Genomic DNA, 13,511 nt, shown 5'->3' on the forward strand with positions numbered 1-13,511 from the left:
GTACTAGATGAGTACCAGAGAAAAAAAACCAAACAAACTGCTTTCATCCATCTAAATATTCTCAATCTATTCCTGATTGTTGTCAATATGTAAAAATCAACATTTCTATCAGTAGCAATATGGCGTCACTAAATGAGGAAAAGCCCATAACACAAACAACAACCCCTCATCAAGCTCCCCACCATCTGACCAGTAGTGGGGTATCTATCTCTCATGGAAGAATGAACAACTACTTACAACATCGCAAGTGAAACCACATCCTCGCCCCAGAATGCCCAAACCAAAGCGCGTCGCCATAATCGGTAAGCCATTCCTCTATTTTATTGACCAGTTCCTCCTCTTGCTAACCACCCACCAGGCGCCGGCCCCTCCGGCCTCGCAATGGCCAAAACACTCTTACAGAACTTCCCACAAGGAACATTCAGCCCGGTTATATTCGAGAAGAAGCACCGGATCGGCGGTCTCTGGGCTGTTGATTATCCCTCGTCTATACCGGGTTCATCTTCAACTTCAACTTCAACTTCAACTTCAAATTCAACATCAACCCTGGCAGCCGGCGTTCCTTCCTCTGAATATAGATCCCGAGGCTTCGTGGACCCGTGGATGAAGACGAATCTGAGTCGCTTCTCAGTTGCGTTTTCTGATCTGTCGTGGGAGACGGCACTTGGTTGTTCGGAGGTCCCTGTTTTCCCGTGTGCGTGGGAGGTGCGTAGGTATTTGGAGAAGTATGCTGAGGTTTATATTCCTCGTGAATGTTTGAGGTTGGGGAGGAGGGTTTTGAAGGTGATACGGTGCGAGGAGGGTAATGCTAGGGCTAGGATGGGGTGGAAGGTTTCTTGGACGGATGATCAGTGAGTTCTCGATTGTGCTGTAAAAGATATAAGCTAACTGGTCGATAGGGAGAGCGAAGCGGCTCGTGTATCTGGCTTGCAAGATTCAAGAGTACAGACGGATGAGTTTGATTTCCTTGTCGTGGCATCAGGCCACTTTGGGACTCCCAGTTTTCCAAATATACCCGGACTCGAGGGCTTCCCCCGTACAGTCCACAGCTCGAACCTGCAGAACCCAGACGATATACGCGGTCTACTCGGGAATTCACCTAAAGGAAAGCTAGTTGTCATAGGCGGAAGCATGTCAGGCGTCGAGGCCGCAAGCTCGCTTGCCCTTCACATCTCCTCTTTGGACTTCACCCCTGGCTCTGCTTCTCAAGCTGGGAAAGATTATGAAGTGTGGCATGTCGGTTCTGGGCCGTTTTGGGTACTTCCTACTTACCTGCCACATCAATATGCGGGTGATTATTCTGAAAAAGACTCGATACCGTTTGTGCCGCTTGATTTATCTCTGTATGATTTGGGTCGGCGGCCACCCGGCATGAGTGAGCTTGCTTTTGGACCTGTCTCCCCGGAACAAATCTCGAAGAGAAACCAATTCTTCCGGGACATGCTTGGAAAGAATTATGGCGAATTCGGCGGCATTAACATCACTGATGGTCAAGGGAAAGAGAATGAGCGGCCCCCGTGGGTGGGCATAGCCGACTACTACGCCGAGTATATTCGATCCGAAGCAATTAAAACCGTGGCAGGTAGAGCCTGTTCAGTGGCCTCTCCACAGCCTGAGAAAAGAACAATTGACATTCAGACCCCTACCGGAATGACATCCCTTACCGACGTTGCCGCAATAGTGGTAGCAACAGGATTCAAACCCTCTGATTCCCTCTCATTCCTACCGCAAGACATCCTGTCAACCCTCGAATACTCCAAAAACGACCACTTCCTCCCACTTATTCTAGACAACTGGAGCAGCGCGCACAGCGAGATCCCAGATCTAGGCTTCGTCGGGTTCTACCGAGGCGCGTTCTGGGGTCCTGCCGAGCTACAAGCGCAGAATCTAGCTCAGACCTGGGCCAAGGTCGACTTGGAAAGTGAAACTCCGGCCTCCTTACCAGCTGAAGAACAGCGTTCAAGAGCTGCAGAGAGGCAGAAGGTTCGTGAATTTAGGGATTTCAAGCCTGCGGCACTTCGTGGACAGTTCCCTTTAGGCGATTATGTGGGGTTAATGAGGTCGCTTGCTCGGGGAGTGAACCGTGCCAGGCTTCCTATTGAGATAGGTCGGGGTGGAGGTGTCCAGCCAGCAGGTCCTGTTGTTCCTGCTCGATACCCGCCATATCCCACTGGACGAGACACTCAGGTGAGGAATACTTCGCAGGGAGAAGTGGATATAACAATGAAGGTTTTGAACAGTACTCTTTCTGCAGAGCTTGGCCAAGCCTGTGTGGGTACGGAAGCGGCAGTTTTCCGGGCATTGCACGGCCAGTGGAATTTTGAGAGAGTGCAGACTCATGCGGATGCGCACGAAGTTGTATCATCGGGGAGGGTAACCTTCCATCCTCGCTATCCATCCTGTTCAGGCTACGGAGCGGAGTATCTCTGTGAGGAAATGAAAGGCGACTCAATGACTTCAACGTCAGTCTACCGCCTGTGTGACACATCCAGACACCCAAATCAAGCTGCGATAAGCGTTTGGTCTGTTGATGAAGAGATATCTCCAAATGCAGCTGGTGAGCTGGTGTCGGAGCTGCATCTTGGCCCGGTAGGGAAGGTGTTAGGTTCAGGGGAAATTCTCATTGAAGCCAAGAACACCAATGAATCTCCAACGCATATATACAAGTTCTACTTCGACCGCGTGGCTATCACGCGCTGGTCCCATCTGGTTTGTCAACAAGGGGACGGGGTGAATCGGTATACGACGCAGTATAGCCGACCCGCGGATGCATGATCCGACTCCGACCCGTTCCACCTACACCGTATATAACGAGAACAGGAGCTATATCCATCGATATAAGGTGCGGCAGACGGAATGAAATGCGCGCAGCCAAGACTGTTCTGGCAGCTCGAGCCCTGTCACTGTAAGACCCACAGTGGAATTGCTCCGCTGCGGGGATAATCCGGGGTAGCTATCCAGTATCACTATTCACGAGTGCACTTCATTATCATACGATATAACATGGGATGGGCAGGAGATACAAATACTAGAATGCACCGCACAATGGTGATGCTTCTTCCTATCTCCGGATCTTGGATGTTGGCGACTATCCACGCCGCTTCTCGCTGCGACAGTGCTGGCCACCGACATATAGCATACCAGAATACGGAGTCCTCCGTACTTAGTTCTCCACTCAGAAAGCACCCTCTTGACCAATTATTCCTGCTATATTAGACTTCCTTTATCTTATTCCAGCCCACCCGAAGATGCCGCCCCCTGAGAGGCCTGGACACTCTCTGACTCATGGCCAGCCAACCCTCGCACCCTCCACACGGGGCTTTATGTTGACTCCATCTTGGCACATCCATGAAACTCTCTAAGTGCGGAACCCGGCTATGGCAGCGGAACTGACGATCGTTGTACACCGCGCAAGAAGTCTCCCTCCTCTCAGGCTGAAGAAGCCTAAGGATATGCATGTATTTAAGCCCTTCGCACTGGGGACGGCCCAGAACCCGCTTTTTCCACTTTATTTGTTTTCGCCCTCCACTCCGGTCTTACGAGACCTACTTTTCCCAAATATCCTAGGTGGATCATGACCTCAACACCTGAAAAAGAAAAAGGGGAGACCCCCTACCACCTCGAAGCCGTCGAAGCCATCGAAACCCTCGGCGAGATCAAACCCGTCTCTCCAGATCTCGAGCCGATAGACCAAGCCCTCGAGCGCAAAGTCCTCCGGAAATGTGACCTGCACGTCGTCCCCATCCTAACAGCGCTCTTCCTCTTCGCCTTCCTGGACCGGATCAACATCGGGAATGCACGCATCCTGGGGCTAGAGGAGGATCTCGGCATGGGCGGACACCAATATAACGTCGCGCTGTTTGTGTTCTTCATCCCGTACATCCTGTTTGAGGTGCCGAGCAACATGCTGCTGAAGCGGATTAAGCCGAGCGTGTGGTTGAGTGGGATTATGGCGGGCTGGGGCATTGTTACGGTTTGTCAGGGCGTGACGGGGAGTTTTGAGGGGTTGGTGGTTTGTAGAGTGCTTATTGGGGCGCTGGAGGCGGGATTCATGCCTGGTATTCTTTTCTTTCGTTTGGTTTGGTTATAGGTGGTGTGCTGATTTGGTATAGGAAGCGTATACCTGATCAACATGTACTACCGCCGCCACGAGCTCCAATGGAGACTGAACTTTTTCTTCAGCGCGAGTATATTCGCCGGTGCTGTCAGCGGTGTACGCCAATTACCTATATTCTAATTCTATCTATTTAGAATATTGCTAACAGAACAGTTCCTCGCGTACGCAATCGCCAACATGGACAACGTCGCCGGATACAAGGCCTGGCGATGGATCTTCATCCTGGAAGGCCTCGCAACAATCGTCCTCGCCGTGATAGCAAAGTTCCTCATCGTCGACTGGCCCGAGTCAGCCACATTCCTAACAGACGACGAGCGCGCCCTCCTCCTCCGCCGTCTAGCAGAAGACCAGGGCGAGGCACAGATGGACAAGATGGACAAGAAGGCATTGAAGCGGACGTTTTCTGATCCGAAGATTTACCTAGGGTACCCCTGCCCCCTCTAACCCCTCTTCTCAGTTAAGAACTACAGAGCGACTTGATGCTAATATAGGCCAGTCCAATAATGTACTTCGGCATCGTCAACACCGGCTACGCCGTCTCATTCTTCACACCCACCATCCTCCGCCAACTCGGCTGGACCGCAATCCGCGCCCAAGTCATGAGCATCCCCATCTACGCCGTCGCAATGGTGATAACGCTCTCCACGGCGCTTCTCAGCGACCGTCTCGCGCACCGATACGCATTCACACTCGCGGGGGTCCTAATCGCAACAATGGGATACGTGCTGCTGCTCTGCCAAGCATCCATCCCCGTGGGGGCGCGGTACTTTGCGCTCTTCGCGATTACGGGCGGGGGCTATCTCACGCAGCCGATTCTGATGGGGTGGTTGAGTAATAACATGTCCGGGCATTATAAGCAGAGTATTGCGTCGGCGATGCAGATTGGGTTTGGGAATTGTGGGGGGTTGGTGGCGAGTAATGTGTTTTTTGATAGCGAGGCGCCGACGTATAAGACGGGGTTTGGGGTGAGTTTGGGCATGACTTGGGTTTGTGGGCTGAGTTGTGCGGTGTTTTTGGGGTATTTGGTGAGGGAGAATAGGGTTAGGGAGAAGGGGGGGAGGGATTATCGGTTTGGGCTTGAGGAGGAAGAGAGGCGGAATTTGGGGGATGATTATCCTGCGTTTAGGTTTACGTATTGATTCTTTTACTATAATCACTATAAGGACCTGACTTGGGAATGTGGAATATATTATTGTATTCTCTATACAACATACACCTATAGATGAGCAGCCACCTGCACACGCGCATCCTCGTCAGCGACAGCCTTGATCCATACTTCATGCACCTAGTTATCTGATCAGCATCCTCAAAAATAAAATAAAAAAATACTCAGAAACATACATCATAACTATAAAGCCAACTAAAGCCTGTCCCCCACTTATCGCGAATGGTATGCGCAACCCCCTCATCAAAGGACAGCCCAAGCTGCTCCATCTCGACATCCGAGCGCCTAAAGTCGTCTAGGATATCATACATCGCCTTGTAGTGCGGGGAGCGCACTCGGTCGTATAGGTCAAGACCCCGAGATATGCTGTGTTTCCGGTCGTAGGCCCACGCCACTGCTTGGGCGAGGACGTAGCTATCTTCCAGGGCAAATCCGGCTCCTGCGCCTGTATTATAAGGCATGTTAGTATGTGTGAGATGAGTTAGATGGTTAGGGTTAGGTCACCGAATGCTCCAGATAGTGCTGTGTATGTTAGCATGCTCAGCGGCTCAATATATAATGATAACGGAGACTAACGATGAGATGCATCCCCGACTAATGCAATCGATCCCTTAGCTACAGACTCCAGCCGCGGGCCTGCAAAAAGCGCAAAGCGTTGAACTTCCGTTGCGTGGCTGAGGATTGTCTGGACAAGCGGGCCAAAGTCCTATACTCGTTAGTTCCTTGACTGGGATGCAACAGGAGAATGAGTTGGGTAATACCTTCCACGGCTTCCTAAACTCCTCTATATCTGCCTTCTCTCCCCAACTAACTCTATCCCCATTATCAGGAACCCCAGCCGTGCAGGTAAGTTCATACATCCCATGCCGCAGATTGCAAGTATACACCCAGTCCTTAGGCCCATGCCAAAATGTTACCGCGTCGGGGAATCCAGGAATAGCCAGCAGTTTCTCAGTCGGTATTAGTCCGCGATATGCAGTCTTGCCCGTGTAAACGAGCTTGTACTCAGGGAACGCGAATTGGCGGACTACAGATCTGACTCCGTCTGCGCCGATCAGGAGGTCGACTTCGTCTTTGTGTCCGTCTTCGAAGGACAGTGAGAGCGAACCACTTGGATTCTCGATTATATGTGTAAGTCGGGAGCTTAATCTCAGGTTTGCCCTGTCGATATTGGCCAGCAGAGCGCGCTGAAGGACAGAGCGGAATGCGCGCGCGTGTAGATGGTGTTTTGGTGTATCTACCACACCATATCGTATTCCTTGGTTAGTACTAGTTAAGTTATCTTTCAAGGTCTTCGTCAATAATACATACCCCCCTGTCTATGCTCCGCAAGCAGTTCCCCCGTCCTCCCATTCCGATGCTGCATGGCATGCCCGTCTGCAGCGCGGAAGATCTCCTCGGGCTTGATATTCCTCGACGCACCCAGGACGTCTAGCATGCGCCATGTGTTCCGCTGGATATTGAGTCCTGTGCCGATTTCTCGAAGCTCGGATGCTTGGTCGTAGATGCGGAGGGAGGCGAAGGGGAGGGGCTGCAGTGCGATTGCGGCGCCGAGACCTGCTGGGCCGGCGCCGATTATGGCGATGCGTAGGGGGTTTTGAGGATCTGGCATGGCGGGGCTTCAGGTGGTTTTCTATCTTCGTTGGTATGCTTGGGCTTTTCATGGGATTTGGTGTGAGCTGCGGAGGTTTGATTGAGGGGATGAGGGGCTTGAATTGCGCGATCTGCCGCTTATCTGCTTCAGGTGCATGCAGCATTTCTTACGTATCATCATGGTTGGTTTAATCATTTACAGTATTGAGACAATTATTTGAGTTCAATGGGGTTGCATTATTAGCCCTAATTCTTCGCTATACAGACCGGGTACAACAAATAATGGAATCGAGTCAATTCAAGCTTCCACCATCCAAATCCAGTGTATAAATATCCACCACCTCCAAGACCTTAAGACCATCCACCCAAATACCTATCAATATCAATCCAAACTCGATCATACTGGGCCAGTAATCAGTCTTCCAACAGCAGTTTAGAGAGCTAGAGCCGTTTGACCCATTAAAGTGGGTGAGCTAGGCATGTTATGATTTTACGAGAAAGCTTCTGAATATGTAACGCAACGATTGAGCACTCCACTACAATAATACTCTGAACGCATCCCATCCCAGCACTTCAGTCTTGACAGCTGTCCTCCTAATCTTTGTGTACCACCTGATGCTTCTCAGACCCGATCAGCTCTTCGCCGCGGGTAACGTGGTTAGCGCCACCAAACAGAGCATCGATTTCTTCCAGCGGAACCTGCTTGGTTTCGGGAATGAAGAAGAAAACAAAGACCGCCAGAAGGAAATTAACCCCCGCAAACATGTAGAACGCGTAAAAGCCGCAGTTGTCTAGGAATATAGGGAAGAATTGCTGGAAGATGGCGTTGGCGACGTTCTGGGTCTGCGAGGCCATGCCCACGGCTTGGGCTCGGACGTTCATGGAGAAGATCTCGGATGTCCAGATCCATACTGTCGCGCCCCAGGAAGGTTTGTCTGGATGGCGTGTTAGCTACTATTGTTTCCGAGGAACGGGTTGAAGGGCTTACAGAAGAATATGAACAGGAAGAGTAAAAACACAATTGATATGCCAACAGGCTGAGTTTTTGTGTCATTTGGTGATGGTGTTTCGGTTTCGACTGCAGCAACGATAATCATGCAGATGCCCATGCCGATGCCACCGACAATAAGGAGCACCTTACGCCCAAATCGATCAATGATCCACACGGCGTTGAGCGTGAAAATGATCCCAAATGTCGCATTCAGAGCATTGATGAGGGCAATCTGGCTGCTGCTAGGAAAGACACTCTGGTAGATCTTGGTCGAGTAGGAGTTCAGACTTCCCTGGCCCGTAACTTGCTGGCCAGCATTCATGATCAGGGCAAGGATCATACGCTTGCGAAGCGATCTATCCTTCCAGAGCGCAGAGTAGTTGCTGGAAATTGCTTCCCTTTCGTACTCGATCGCCTCGCGAATTCTCAGGAGCTCATCCTCGGCCTCCTCCTGGGTATTTCGTACCCTCAAAAGGGCCTCGCGGGCTTTCTCAATATTGTTGCCGCGCTGGATGTACCTGGATCCGGTTAGTTGGAAATATATCCGCCGAGCACTTGGGAACTCACCATCGTGGACTGCCAGGGATGGTCGGCAGCAGAATGAGAATAAGAATCGGAACGAGAAGCTGGAAGATCACGACCATCTTCCAGTCCCACTCGCCCAGCTTTTCCTTGTTGTTTGTGCACCCATAGTTCACCCAGAAGCAAATGAACGAGCCGACAGAGTAGAACATTTGCCAGAATGTCATGATCTTACCACGGATCTCTGGAGGGGCGAGTTCACCGATATAAATTGGGCCGGACGCTGAAGAGAGGTCGTTAACCTGGAAGCCCACTGGATCTAAGATTTGAACTTACTCAATGCGATGCCCTGTCCAACACCGATAATGGTTCGTCCAGCAATGAAACATGCGATATTGTGCCGAGGCGACCAAGTCTGCATAAAGGTAGACGCGACAACAAGGACACAACCAATGGCCATGCCGAATTTACGGCCCAGGAAGTCGGCACACGGCCCGCCGAGGAAGAAACCACCGAAAATAGCACCTACTGTATAGGCTGTGTTGACGGCACCGATCATGTTTGCATCGGGCTCATCAAAGTATTGGACCCAGTTTTCTGAACCTTGAACAGAGTTGTACACAGAGGCATCGTAACCGTAGAGCACCATGCAAGAGGCCGCGACAAGAGAAATATACCTGGTATACTCTGTTAGCCTCGATCTTGAATGCGAATCTATCACCCACCAGTTGTAAGCTCTCTTGGAGCCAAGAAGGTTAAACCCCATCCTGAATCTTGTTGACAGCCCTCGGCTGCTTGGCCAGCAAATACAGCGCGAAAATATATGTGGCTGTTTGCTTGACTATCTGCCTAGACTCCAGGAAGATCAAGAGAAGAACAGAGCGCGAGAACGCTTCCAAAACCTTGGTCGTGCTCCCCTGGTATATATAGGGCCAGGACTGTGATACGGGGGGCAGAAACCCCAGCAGTAGGATCCAACAGTTATATTAACCGTCTAGACCAATTCGAAATAGCCGCACCCCCAGACAGAGATAACAGAGTCCTGTGGGGTGCGTCTCCCGGTGGAATCAACATCGTCTCTCCCAACCGAATTTCAAGCTTTCATGTCCGCTAACGGCAGGCTATCGCGCTATCGACCAACGAGAACTCATGCTGAAACCTCGCTTTGATCGCCTGGCTGGGCCCGGGGGAATCTGGGGTTGACATTCGAGGAAATTCTCCACCGAGGCCATGTCGTCGTTTCGTGTCCCCACGAATCATCGAAAGGCATTCGAGTTTCGCGACTGCAAAGGTCCACCAATCTCGGGGGGTGACAATGTCAGACGATTCGATTAGCCTAAATTTGGGCCGATGGAGGTTGTCATAGTTCGCCGAAGTCTTGGAGTGGGGAGCAGAGTGCAGAATCACGAGATGAACACATGCTCGCATGCTCGGTCTCTTAACTCCGTGTCAAAAAAGTATTACTGATTCAGGAGATACTGACTCTGCGCAGTTTGGACAGCATTCGCTAAGGGGCATGACTCTTGCGACGATGGGCAGTCTCCAGTTGTTCTCACACACATTGTTTTTCTAACTGATAAGTTCTTCTGTACATGGTTTTTATTAGTTTTGAGAAATAATCTTTGGATTTGGTATGGTTTATTGTTGCTACGGGTGCTGTTCGGATATATATACAATCTTGCCACCCCTATTTACCATTGAAACCGGACAATCCATCAGAAAGACACTGATATGGTTATTGACTGTAGAACGAGAAGCACTGACTCTTTTCTTTTCTTTTTTTCTTTTTTCCTCTTTCAGTTGCATAAGAAATACATCAGGCTCTAATGGAAATGGACATCACGTGCTCTCGCGACAACCCGACGCGATCCATCGCGCCAAATGTCGGCATCAAAGTCATAGCTCCATCAATTCCATATTCCTGTTCCATCACATATTTGCCCGTATTCACCCTTGCTTAGTATCCATATATATTTGAATATCTCGGATAATCGAATTTCAACTCCTTTCGATCTCTATACCCCGCTACTCATGCCCCGCACCTACGGAAAATCCAAAGGCAAAGCGAAGCAAACGCGGCTTTCGTTTGTGCCAGAGTTTACAAACAGTCAAGATGAGGAGGCTAATCGCAATGCAAACGTGCGCTATGCCCATCCATCATTATCAACCCTTCGCAGCCCCCGGAAAGCCAGCGAGAAAAGTTCAACACCTACTCCATTCGTGAACCTTGAGCCATCACCAGAGGAAGCCTCGCAAAAACGATCTCGCAGGAAAGGGAAGAAAGGTGTGTCTGCTTTGGAAACAATTCCTGTGTTACCTGTTTAATCCATATGAATCGCAGCCTCGCAAATGTCAGCATCGCAAAACGCCACCCCTCCCCCTCCGGCTACCCAGGATAGCGACAGCGACTTGGAGATTGTAAAGAGCGCGCGGAAGAATACCAGAGCAAGGAATACGAAACGGAAGAGGGTAGACTCTTCAGAGCCTGAGGATCCTCACATTTCAGACGAGAGTGACGCCGATGAAGTAGTTTCCCGACCTCGTCGGAAACTGAGGCGGGGCGGAGCTCCTCAACCTATTGTCGTCGATGATGATTCTTCGGAAGATCAAGAGATTCGGGCTGGTGCTTCAAATTCACCTGACATCCCACACACACCCCGGCGCGATTCTGCTCAGGATCGGATTGATCTGGATGAGGATCTTGAAGATCTTCAGGACTCAGGTACTGCCCACTCACTATGCAAATTGTTGACTATTTCTAATATCTTTACGCAGTTGTCAAAACGTCGCGCACTCGTGGCAGCGTTGCCAACTCAGCCAAAGCGCAAAGGCAACGGCACCTAGAAGTTTTAAGGCGTCGAAGGGCCGGAAAAACGGACGATGATGACGGAGAGGACCGGCTATCGCCACAGCCAGAGGCTTCAGGGTCAGAACAGAGCGAGGACGAAGGCGAGGCAGAGGCTCCAGTTCGACAGCCTCAGTTCCGGAGTTGGGCGAACGACAGCGAAAGCAGTGATGTTGAGTCTACTATTGGCGCAAACGAAGATTTGGATCGCTACGAAGACGATTTCGTACTAGACGATGAAGATGATAAACTCGGTGCCCCCAGCGGGCTGGAGGATATGCCCATCGAGTTTTCTCGTCACTCGTACAAGCAGTTAAAGGACTATTTCCAGGACGCTGTGGAATGGATGGTGCAAAACCAACTTAACCCAGCGTTTCCTCGTTCAGATCCTTTATATAGGGTCGCTTTTGAAAAGCTCGAAGCAGAAGTTCGAGGACGCACTGGGTCTCAGTATATTTCATCAGTTTGGAACACCGATTTTCGCCGGGCACTTCTTGCACGACCGCAGATGGAAACCACAACGTATCCAACAGACTTTAACCACCCATGCGATGCCTGTAACCGAACAGGACATCCAGCTTCTTTCGACGTCAAATTTACCGGAAAAGCATACTCACTTGAAACACTCGAGGCGTTAGCGGACGCAGATAGCGACGAGGAACAATCAGAGAGTGAAGAAAACGACAATCAAGAACGAGATCGCGAGGGCTACACTTTACCAGACGAGGATACCCATTTCTACCTAGGAAGGTTCGTCGCTCTTACCACTACCCTCAAAACAATCTAACATCGAACTAGACACTGCATGAAAAATGCCGAAATGGCACATACCCTAACCCACTGGCGCTTCCATCTCAACGAATGGGTCGTTGAACACCTACGTATCACTGGCTACATGTCAGACAAGAAGATCCTAAAGCGCAGCCACTACAGCCAGAAGAAGAAGAACAAGCATGCTGGAAAGGCGGTTAAGAAGATGATCGATTCCGGAGAGGTTAAAAAGCTCTGGCGTGATTTTCATATTAACTTACGGACCGCAAGGGAGTCGAACGTGTAATGTATGTCATGATTGCATTCGTTCTCGATACATGCTAATATAATTGCAGGCTCACGATACGATGCGCTTTATCCTCTATCGGCTTCGCTTCTGTATTTAAAATTTGGCACATAACTCCACCGTTTATGTGGCTGGCGTTCATCTGACTTTTTCTGGAACATATTTGGCGCAATTACTTTGATACCCGAGTCTTCTCAAGGAGCATTTTCACTTCAATGAAACCATTCATAACGTCTCTGTTTAAGCTCAAGGGTTTTATACCCTTCACAAACAGACCGCAAGAGCCACTAAAATATGACTGGCATGGAGCTCAACATATTCACTCTAGAACCTTAACACAGTAGATATGCCACTAAGTAGGATCGACGTTTATAATGTTCCCTAACGCTACAGTTCCCGTTGAGTTGTCTCTTGGATCTTCATCTCCATCCATCCACGAGCAGCGATCACCAGTTACTGTCTATAAGCTTATACTCGCCGCTAAGGACATGATGCAGTTGTCACCGAGGCCAACAAGGCGTACAAATCTGCCACTTTGCTGTTTAACATTCAAAGGGTTAAACTTAGGGTATTTGAGGATAATGCAGAGATGTCTACCGCCGTTCGATTCTACGGTTTTGATTTTGGGTGATGATGAGGATTTGAGAAGTGGCGGCTTAGGGATTGTAGGGATTGGGTGGATGGGGTTTTGGCTGAGGCTGAGGGTATTGTTATATTAAACAAAATACAATAGTTGATAGCAGGTCTATTTCGAGTCATTCACGTTCCATTATCTAAAACATAAGTCGATAAGACAAACAAGAATGGACATGAAACCACATGAGAAATTACATATGTTAAACAGATAACCGGATATACAAATACATGTGTTCCTGAAGGTCGAGAAAAGTAGCCGGCTCCAAGAAACAAACAGAGAGATGGGAGGGGGAAAGGTAGAAGAACCGAATAGACCCGCACGCAGTATGCCAAAAGGTAAGAAGATTTCCATATGTAGCCCCGATCCAGCGCCATTCCGAGTACTGAGCACAACGCGTGTTTTATATACTGCGACAGATTTTGTGATCCGAAATGAATCGTTTAGTTATGTAGATGCGGTACGGTCGCGGTGGCGTTTAATCCTCTGCCCCAGGCAGAGCCGACTCCAACAAAAGTGAATAAGAACCCATAGCGACAGAAACCGGGGTCGACCGCGAGTCTAGGCAATTAACGGGCGGATGGTTT

At 49.9% G+C, this 13,511-nt stretch overlaps 5 protein-coding genes across 5 annotated transcripts; 3 read left to right on the forward strand and 2 right to left on the reverse strand.

The window, feature by feature from the left end:
* Window positions 1–271: 271 nt before the first annotated feature.
* On the forward strand, window positions 272–2,775 carry APUU_50646S (uncharacterized protein; the record flags this gene model as incomplete). Its single annotated transcript, XM_041705666.1, has 3 exons — window positions 272–302; window positions 359–851; window positions 900–2,775. 3 exons carry the CDS (start codon window positions 272–274, stop codon window positions 2,773–2,775), a joined length of 2,400 nt encoding a protein of 799 aa, XP_041558129.1.
* A 799-nt stretch (window positions 2,776–3,574) lies between these two features.
* Window positions 3,575–5,256, forward strand: APUU_50647S (uncharacterized protein; the record flags this gene model as incomplete). Its single annotated transcript, XM_041705667.1, has 4 exons — window positions 3,575–4,058; window positions 4,113–4,213; window positions 4,271–4,542; window positions 4,614–5,256. The coding sequence occupies 4 exons, from the start codon at window positions 3,575–3,577 to the stop codon at window positions 5,254–5,256; spliced, it is 1,500 nt and encodes a 499-aa protein (XP_041558130.1).
* A 190-nt stretch (window positions 5,257–5,446) lies between these two features.
* APUU_50648A (uncharacterized protein) lies at window positions 5,447–6,894 on the reverse strand (the record flags this gene model as incomplete). The annotated part of the gene is made up of 5 exons (XM_041705668.1): window positions 5,447–5,727; window positions 5,787–5,804; window positions 5,859–5,988; window positions 6,044–6,519; window positions 6,594–6,894. 5 exons carry the CDS (start codon window positions 6,892–6,894, stop codon window positions 5,447–5,449), a joined length of 1,206 nt encoding a protein of 401 aa, XP_041558131.1.
* A 575-nt stretch (window positions 6,895–7,469) lies between these two features.
* APUU_50649A (putative MFS sugar transporter) lies at window positions 7,470–9,154 on the reverse strand (the record flags this gene model as incomplete). The annotated part of the gene is made up of 5 exons (XM_041705669.1): window positions 7,470–7,810; window positions 7,864–8,384; window positions 8,434–8,671; window positions 8,725–9,065; window positions 9,114–9,154. 5 exons carry the CDS (start codon window positions 9,152–9,154, stop codon window positions 7,470–7,472), a joined length of 1,482 nt encoding a protein of 493 aa, XP_041558132.1.
* A 1,265-nt stretch (window positions 9,155–10,419) lies between these two features.
* On the forward strand, window positions 10,420–12,290 carry APUU_50650S (uncharacterized protein; the record flags this gene model as incomplete). Its single annotated transcript, XM_041705670.1, has 4 exons — window positions 10,420–10,672; window positions 10,730–11,110; window positions 11,164–11,983; window positions 12,032–12,290. 4 exons carry the CDS (start codon window positions 10,420–10,422, stop codon window positions 12,288–12,290), a joined length of 1,713 nt encoding a protein of 570 aa, XP_041558133.1.
* Window positions 12,291–13,511: the final 1,221 nt, after the last annotated feature.

Source organism: Aspergillus puulaauensis, chromosome 5 (genome assembly GCF_016861865.1).
Source record: "Aspergillus puulaauensis MK2 DNA, chromosome 5, nearly complete sequence".
In the NCBI taxonomy this organism is placed as follows: domain Eukaryota; kingdom Fungi; phylum Ascomycota; class Eurotiomycetes; order Eurotiales; family Aspergillaceae; genus Aspergillus; species Aspergillus puulaauensis.